At 42.0% G+C, this 9,799-nt stretch overlaps 1 protein-coding gene across 1 annotated transcript in view; it reads right to left on the minus strand.

The window, feature by feature from the left end:
* The window catches only part of UVRAG (UV radiation resistance associated), a gene marked incomplete at its 5' end in the record, with an annotated part of 31,711 nt that overhangs the window by 17,089 nt on the left and 4,823 nt on the right, over window positions 1-9,799 (minus strand). The window contains one exon of the mRNA XM_010178285.1: window positions 6,755-6,840. Coding sequence (XP_010176587.1) covers window positions 6,755-6,840 — 86 coding nt within the window. The remainder of the gene's footprint in view (window positions 1-6,754; window positions 6,841-9,799) is intronic.

Here is a 9,799-nt window from a genome sequence, read left to right on the forward strand (position 1 = left end):
GCCCCTTGTCCTGTCACTGGGCACCACCCAGAAGAGCCCGGCCCCATCCATTTGGCCCCCACATTTCAGATCTTGATAGACATTGATCAGATCCCCTCTCAGGCTGCTCTTCTCCAGGCTGAACAGTCCCAGCTCTCTCAGCCTCTCCTCACACGGGAGATGCTCCAGGCTCCTCATCATCTTTGTGGCCTCCACTGGACTCTCTCCAGAAGATCCCTGTCCCTCTGGAACTGGGGAGCCCAGAACTGGACACAACACTCCAGATGTGGCCTCACCAGGGCAGAGTAGAGGGGAAGGAGAACCTCCCTCAACCTGCTGGCCACACTCTTCTGAATACACCCCAGGATTAATATGCAACTACCAGCACCCTAAAGGGCAGAGTTTAGCAAAGAGCAGCTCTCCATTCCCGTGCAGTCAGAGCTGCAGGGGTCAGAGGCTGAATCCTGCTGCACAGCTCCACTGCACTCACTTTTCATGGAAATGAAGATGAAAATAGAGGAACTTCAGGGAAGTTCAAAAGACAGTACAGCTTTGTGTGAGACACAACAACCACATCTTACACAGCTGCCCCCACCCCTCCCTTCTTCCTGGGCTCCCATCACTTTGCTCCCCATTTCTCTACCTTCCCACCCAGCAGCACAGGGGACGGGGAATGGGGGATCAGTCAGGTCACCTCTGCTGCTCTTCCTGGCATGAAAGTCCAGGAACAAAGTTTTCCAACATGAGCTTCCCATGGAGTCACGGACCTCTTCTTGGCTCTTGGATCTGGCATGGGGATATCCATGGGCTGTAGGCGGGTCTCTGGTCCAGTGCATCTCCTCACCCTCCGGCTCTGGGGGTCCATCCCTGCTCTGACATTGAGCAACTCTGGGGTCTCAATTCAATCACACCTGCCCTCAAACCCGGCTTTCTGCTCCAGCATGGAGTCTTTCATGGTCTACACATGGGTATCTGTTCCACCACTGAACTTCCATGGGCTGCAGGGGACCTCATTTACCTTCTTCTACTCCATGCAGTTGAACTGGGTGCCTGAGGTTCTCTGTCCTCCCCCTCGCAACGAAGCTCTCTCTTTGTTTAGGCTGATGGTCTTTTGTTCAGGTCAAAGGCCTCTCCTCCAGGTTCTCTCCACCTTCTTACTTTCAGGACAGTCCTACCCCTCACCAATATGGATTCACAGAGGCATTTCTCTAGTGCTCATTGGGCTGGGGGGGTTCACCTTGGAGCCAGGGGAGGTTTCATGAAGCTTCTCACAGGGTAGCTCCTTTCCCCACTACCAAAACCACCCTCCTTACACACACATAAACCCAACATAGCTACCTACATTTATATTCTTAAATAACATCTCTTTAGTGATAGGACATATAATCCCCTTTAAATAAAGTTATATTACAAACAGCAAAACCTGAAACAAAGCCTGTCACTTGAAGCATAGCCCTGGCCTATGACAGATTATGAAATCTGAATCATAGAATGGTTTGGGTTGGAAGGGACCTTAAAGCTCATCCAGTTCCAACCCCCCTGCCAGCAGCAGGGAAGCGTTCCACTAGACCAGGATGCTCAAAGCCTCATCCAGCCTGGCCACAAACACTTCCAGGGAGGAGCAGCCACAGCTTCTCTGGCCAACCTGGGACACTGGCTCACCACCCTCACACCAAAGAATTTCTTCCTCACATCTCAGCTCCATCTCCCCTCTGCCACTTTCAAGCCATCACCCCTTGTTCTCTCACTCCCTGCCCTTGGACAAAGTCCCTCCCCACCCTTCCTGGAGCCCCTTCAGGTACTGGGAGGCCACTAGAAGGTCTCCCCGGAACCTTCTCTTCTCCAGGCTCAACAGCCCCAACTCTCTCAGCCTGTCCTCACAGCAGAGCTGCTCCAGCCCTCGCATCATCCTGGTGGCCTCCTCTGGACTTGTTCTAACTGCTCCAGGTCTCTCTTGTGATGGGGGCTCCAGAAAGTCACTGAACCTGGTCATCATTGCTGCGATGTGAAACACAGGGAAATTGTTCACTTAGTTTTATACTTGAGTTTAAAACATCCCATTTCCTTCTCCAGGGCACTGCAGCTAGATTGGCTTATCACCAGAACTACCAGAACCTGTTGTTTGTAATAAAATCACAGCCTGTGTGGTCTCTGGAGTTGCTCTTGTTTTCAAGATTTAATCCACTAGATCATATGCACATGTGGCAGTAGCAGAGGAAGTCCTTTAACACCTAGAACTATTATTTAAATCAACTTCAGACAGATTAAATATTAGTGATATTACAGCAGTTTCCTGGAGCTGGTCTTTTCCTCATTCCTCATTCAAATTGTACAAATACCAATTTTGTTGTTAAAAAAAATAGTATTTTTTTTAAAAAAAAACAAAACCAAAAATACAACTAAAATGTTTTTTATTTGCACTAAATGGTTGGCTAAATGGCACAAACATGCCATCCCATCTGCTGAAGGGATGGTTAAACCATAGAGAAAGAGGTTTTGACTGGAGAGATAAAAACAATAGGAATTAAAATTTCAAAGGGGCAGTTTTCACTAGTTCTTAGGGCACTTTTTGTCTCCAGGAAGAATTTGGGAGGATTTCAGACACTGACATATTTAGAGGCACAAAAGCTATTAGCAGGCCAAGTGTCGTGATACCAAGAAAAGCTGTTGTAGGATAGAAGATATTAGTTTTGGTATTTAGGAACTGAAGTAAAAATTTTAACATACAGGATTTTAAGCCTTTTCTTTAATGATTGTCAGCATATCCCATCTTCCCAACCCCACTTCATAATGAAAGGTCTATTTTTCAAAATTTAAAGAAAAGGATAGAAAACTAAGAGAATACTAAATATAAATCTATTCCCATTAGTGCTGCAAACGTGCCGAGAGCTTGATTATGGAGACACGTCCAGAACATGACCTCAGATGGATTTGGCCCATCCTAAGTGTTATGTGAAAGGTGAAACGTGTTACTGCAGAACCTATTCCTACCAGCTATATAATATTTAGAAAGCCTTGAAGTGAACTCTTTTCAGGAAATCTGACAATATGGCCAAGGGACAAAAAACATCAACATTTTAGCTTTCCACTTGGGGTGGTTAATTTTTTTGTTAGTTAAGCTTTTTAAAACAAATGGCTGGAAGAACATTTGTCATTTCCATATGGCACGAATAACTTATTAGCACCACTACATTTGCCTGAGGATTTTGTCCCTGCCCCAAAAAAAAGAAGGTTCACGAGCTACAGAGTTGCCGAAGAACTTCCTTGTGTAAAGCTAAGCTGGGTACTTAAACTTTTCCTCCTGCTTAATTAACTTGTAAATCCATGGTAATTAAGCATCTGAGCACACAGGCACTATTTTAATCCAACACTCAAAAATTTTTTCTACTGTTCACACACTCTGGCATTCCTAATTGATTTTTTTTAATCAACATAATTGGAGTCGGGCACATGCTTTTCATTAAGGCCCATCCACAAGCTTTGTGAGTTTTAGCTATTTACTTTTTCTGAGAAGTACAAAAATAAAATAAAACAATTTTTTCCACAAAACATAGTTTTGATAGCAGACAGAACAACCACAGAAGTTCTCCATTTGCAGTTTTTCAAGAATTAAGGGTTGAGCTAGAACTTGCTCTCTCAATCAGTTTTCAGATGATCACACTGGCTGTGCCACACCTGACAGCACGGTACCATCAGAAGAACTCAGATGCAGGTACCACCATCACCAGGACTCACCATCTCTTTTGAGAAGTTTAAACAAAGCCAGTACGAGCTGTTCTTCATATTCACATCTCATGAAAAAAAAATTAGGAAACCACATGTGCAGCTTGTGAATTTTTACTACAGACAAGTATCATATCATGAGAAAGTCTTCAAAATGCGGAATTTATGTGACCAGATGCAAAGCTTTACAGTGTAGACACCTCCCTATTCTCTTTATAGCTGATGGACAGAAGCAGGCAGACAGCAATTCGCTTCCTCCCAAAGTACATGTCCTGTCAAATGAATCACCACTCAAATTATGCCCATCTCACTCTTCTGGTTTTAAGTGGAACACACTTTCATAAAAAACTACCTTTGGAAAGATTTTATGGGCTGGTTACTCAAGCCTGGACTCCTGGAGGAGGTAGCAAACCAGACTGCTCAGTAGGAGAAAAAGGACACCTGACAAAAAGAGACTACAGAGATTATTTTAAAAGAAATAAATGCTATCATCAACTTTTTGAGCGAGATATCAAAGGTAAGGAGTAGTAGAGAAAGCATACCTGTAAAAAAGCAGGGTTAATGTGACAGGGAATAGAAAGAATTCAGGACTACACAGAGGACTTTGTCTCAAAGACAAGAACTTTCCAAACTAGGAAGGAAACAGGCAAAAATAGCACCTAGGTATGGTCACAACTTCTAACTTCTGACTTTTGCTGGAACTAGACAATGCAATATATAGTCATTGACAGGGCATGTAGAATCCACCAAAACATAATCAGCAGCTGGTCTGGTGCTGAGAACTGGAAAAAAAAAATCTTTCCTTTTAGGACAAAAGAAAAAAGAAAGGACAATGTCTTAGCTCAGAGGCAGGGCTAAACAGGATAATATATACTCATTGACAGGGTATGTAGAATCTACCAAAATCTAATCAGCAGTTGGCCTGGTGCTGAGAACTGGAAAAAAAGATCTTTCCTTTTAGGCCAAAATAAAAAAGAAAGGATGATGTCTTAGCTCAGAGGCAGGGCTAAACAGGAGCTACACCCAACAGCATGCCTAGGAACTGTAAGAGAGAGCACCTGGACTCTCACCATCCCAAGACTGAGCAAAGCACATGGCTCCTGTAATCAGGTTTCATAGAATCACAGAATGTTGTGAGTTGGAAGGGACCCACAAGGATGATGGAGTCCAACTCCTGGCCCTGCACAGGACAATCCCAACATTCAGACCATGTCCCTGAGGGCCTTGGCCAAATGCTGCTGGAATCTTGTCAGGCTTGGTGCCATGAGCAACTCCCTGGGGAGCCTGTTCCAGTGCTCCACCACCCTCTGCCTCAAGAACCTTTTCCTCATGGCCAACCTAACACTGGTGAGCATCCAGCAAGGGGAGGTTTATCAAAGCTGATATCTTCATTTCTCATCAGCTTTATGATAGACAGTCAGACACTTTCAGAAGGACCACAGTTCAGATCAGACAGGGCTCCAGTCAGTCAAGTTCACAACCAGCTGGTGCAATAGTGATTGTTTTTTTCCTGCAGTGTGTGCCATGCTACAAAGAAGTCCAAAGGAAATGGAGGAGAAAAAAAAATGCATGAACAAAGTCATCAGGATGACCAACACACATTTTCTTCTTTCTGTTTAACAAAGACTTAATGTCAGGTAGTATAAGAGTTCTCTTCTAATGGACTGTGCCAGAGCATAACCAGAACTTGGTAATAGGCCCCCGGGTTGTTTTTTCACTAAAAATCCAGAATACAGACATTTAGAAAGCAGCTTTAGTCTAAATACGCTTTACAGGATCAAGAAACAGTGTATTTAAGTTTTAGGAGAGCTTATAAAATAATGACTTCTGAATAAGAAACCTGGACTTAACTTCTCCTATCACTTTCTTCACTATAGAATACAGAGCTACTGCTTCATACGGGCAACAGTGACACCTACTGTTAACACTAAAAAAATCAATTTATCACTCTTAAAATTTAAAAAACAAACCAAAACATTTTTCCAAAGATTTTTAAAAGCATATTAAACATTTCCTTTTCAAAAGTTTCAATTTATCACTCTTAAAATTAAAAAACAAAACATTTTTCCAGAGACTTTTGAAAGCATATTAAACATTTCCTTTTCAAAAGTTTCCTTTGTAGCACATCTGTTACTACTGCAGAACTGAAGTTATCAGTAAAATGTAGAGTGTCTTGTAAAATGCCTTTTAAATACAAATTCACTGTTATTAATGCAGAACTGAAGTTATCAGTAAAATGGAAAATGTCTTGTAAAATGCCTTTTAAATACAAATTCCTCAAAACCAACCTAATGACACTATTTGAAACCTCTGCTGGATATCCTCACAGTAAACATTCTTGAACCATTATAATTAAAGCAGATCTGAAAAAGGCCTTCTTGTTTACCTTCATACTAGCATTTCGTGGTTTTTACCACCAGAGACACTGAAGTAACCACCCAAAATTGCAGTTACTGTACCTTTCTTAAACCATACACCTGTTGTAGTAACTGGGTCCTGCTCATGCAGTGCCTCTTTTTGGGATTCACAAGGGAGAATCATGCAAAAGGTAAATTCAATTCAGTAGTTCAACATTAAAAAAAACCCCACAACCCCCCCACACACACACTCAGATGTGTAGTTGTTTCTTTCCAATTAGAGCATCGTTTAACTAAGTCAAGTTTTACCAAGTTGCTTTTTTTACCAAGTTTCTCTAATTTCTTTAAGTACATTTCATTTTTGTTGAGGAAAACAGAGTAGGAGCTTTCCACAGAAGCTCTCCAACAGAGAAGCTCCACGATTTCAACATTCTCAGGGCAAGCCCATGGGCTAACTCCATAGCCAGCTTGAGTTGAGAGCGCTCAAGCCTAGAGAAGTAGAAGCCTAGAGACCACCAAGGAACATACATGATACATCAAGGACCATCTCCTTGCTACCAGCAGTAAATTGTCACTACAAAAGTATTTCCTTTGCATATTCCAGTCCAGCAGGTTTTTTTGTCTTTGGAAAAGCTCCTTCAACACATGCTAAAGAAGTTACAACAGCTACAAAGAATGTTCTCAAAAAACCTTACCTAAGCAAAGAGAAGACATCATAAGAGTTACGAACACAGTTCTGATCCACCTGGAGAAGACTATTCTTCAGGGTACCTGAGTGATCCTTAAGGCAAAGAAAGAATGTTAATTTAAGAACCATTTTTTTTTTCCCATCTTGACTAAAAACATGTACTTTTGGTAGGAGAACAAATGATCTTGCATTTAATGTGTTAGATGTAATTAAATCTGTCTTGATACAGTTTTATGTACAGCAGGTAAGAACAATTGAAGGTGCAATATCACCAAGTTCAAGCCTGGTCTACAACAGCACTTACCTATAAAGATGTTAATGACCTATCACTTTATCCGTGTTTTAGAGATGGAGTGTGTTTTCTTCAACTTTATAATCCATTAGTGCACAAATTTTATGCACAGAAATACTATAGAATGTGATTTACAGCACTGCTATTCTCCAGCTTCAAATCTGAGAGCCTATTCAGTACCAGGCCAGAGACATACAAAGACCACAAAATAAAGCTCTATTTTTTACCCATGTTTTTTAACATGTTTAAATGATCAAAGCAATCTTAGTTCTGAATGATGTGAACAAGTTTCTGGAAGGTACCAAAAAAAACCCAAAACAAAATAAAACACAAAACCAAATCCACACCCCAAATTTGTGTCATTTTTAGGAGTTGGAGGTGTACATTCTGCACAAGAGGCATCAGAATAGGAGCAGACAAACAGCAGCAATTCTTCATAATTTAAAGGTTAGATACTGAGCTCTTCCATATCAGGCATAGCCACACAAATTTCCTAGAAACACCACCAACTCAGAACTGCTCCTTCACATGATAAAGCAAATTCTAAGGAGGTCAAACCACCTGGCAGCACTTTCAGAAACTTTATGAATGGTAGGAAAAAAAGGCATTTATTTTAGTGTATCAAGTAGCCCCACCTATGATCAGTTAATTTTCCAGTGATACAGATGTACTGAGAGTACCACAATCCCTGCCTATGTATTTTTTCCTCCCTCAACAGGCTGCTTCCATTAGATGTTGAAATGCAGAGTTACACATCACCACCTACTGACACAACTGAGTGTGCTCCACTCTGTGCAGCAGACATTTTTTTCCACCAAAAATAACGATCCACCTAAAGAACTGGGAGAACTATACACAACTTTATGCATCATATTGCAAGAGAGGCACCATTGCAGCAGTTAGCTCCTCATTCCAAAGATGTTGGAACCTACATGCTGAAATCCATACATATATCCCCTGAAAAAATACCAAAATAAACACATCTTAATGCCTAAATGAACAAGGATGATGGAAAACTGAAAATGCACAGCTACCAGCAGCACCATTTTACACCATGAAGTTGATCTTTTTTGAAGAAACACCGTCTTCAGAAAGCAAAGTGCAAAAACTTTCAGAAAACAAGTGGAGTGGCCTGGAATAACTAGTTTCAGGGGGGGAAACTGAAAAGCTTGTTTGTACTGGGCACTGGTGAGGCCGCACCTCCAGTACCATGTTCAGTTTTGGGCCCCTGAGTCCAAGAAGGACATGGAGGTGCTGGAGCGTGTCCAGAGAAGGGCAACGGAGCTGGGGAAGGGTCTGGAGCACAAGTGTGCTGAGTTCCCTTGTGGCTGAGGGAACTGGGGTTGTTGAGCCTGGAGAAAAGGAGGCTGAGGGGAGACCTTCTGGCTCTGTCCAAGTCCCTTGGAGGAGGGTGGAGAGAGGTGGGGATGGGTCTGTTCAACCAAGGACCAAGGGACAGGACAAGAGGAAATGGCCTGAGGAAGAATTTCTTTGCTGAAAGGGTTCTGAGGCATTGGAAGGGGTTGCCCAGGGCAGTGGTGGAGTCCCCATCCCTGGAGGGATTGAAGAGTCATGTAGACATAGTGCTGAGGGACATGGGTTAGTCGGGGACTTGTCAGTGTTGGGTTCATGATTGGACTTGATGAGCTTAAAGGTCTTTTCCAGTTGAGGCAATTCTGGGATTCTGTGAAAGCATTTGGAGCAGCAACATATTTTAGCCTTTCCTTTTTCCCCTGTACTACAGCAGGTTGAAAGGAAATTCCCAAAAGTCAGACACCAAGTAGTCTATACCAACTGTTCTACCCTGAGGAAGCTTACAGAACATGCAAGGGAAGGGTTTCAGACTTCATTATTAAAGAAGTTTGCCCTTTGGAAGGGGAGTTTGTCTACTTCTCTGCCACAGCATTTAGTAAACACACAAAAAGGTTTTGCTTGTGCAAAGTGGCCAGTTTCTAGCTGCTAAAAAAAATTATATATATATATATGCGCCTATGGGCAGAAACTCTACCTGCAGTGATGGAGACCACATACTGGAGAGAGAGAGAGAGATGATGCTTGCCAAAGATACTGGTCTTCCCTGCTTAACAGTTGAAAAAGTAGCTATAATTTAGTAAACCTGAATAATATTATTATAATATTATTAACTTATTCTTCTGTCCCCCCCATACCCCAACCACAGCCAAATGTTTTGAGTTAAAGAGCTGCATAGACTAGATCCAGTTTTATTTCTTTAAGGAGACAACAGAAAGCCAGTCATTAACTAAAAGCTGTATTTGCTTCCCTAAATGCACGTGCTGATAAGTTATCACTGCAAGAGCAAGGTTAGTTAGTAGCAGCAAGCATAAAATGGTTAAAAGAAAATTTGAAAGGCAGGAAGTCATTGAGGAAACCAGAGAAAAGAGCAACCTGGTTTTAGGAAAGTTCTGGTATAGGACCCAGAACTGATTTTGTTGAGTCTGGGTAATAATTGGTTTTACCCACAAGTATTCAGTCTCAAACATAACCAAGTAGATTCAGAAAATTGCTGAAGGACTAGGAACCCTTTAAGTCCAGGTTGACAACTTAAAAAGAAAAAAATCTCTGAAGCTCACATTATGTTATTCAAACATTGGTCCAGCTCAAGGAAATCCAAATAGAGTTTCACTCTATAATTACTAGAGAGGATAAAACTAAGAGAGGAACAAGTGCTTCAGTGGTCCCATGCCAGAAAGGAAACAGGAAAATAAATTGGACATGGTTGTGATGAAAGAAGCATCCTGC

Source organism: Antrostomus carolinensis, unplaced genomic scaffold (assembly GCF_000700745.2).
Source record: "Antrostomus carolinensis isolate BGI_N321 unplaced genomic scaffold, ASM70074v2 scaffold6941, whole genome shotgun sequence".
Classification (NCBI taxonomy): Eukaryota; Metazoa; Chordata; class Aves; order Caprimulgiformes; family Caprimulgidae; genus Antrostomus; species Antrostomus carolinensis.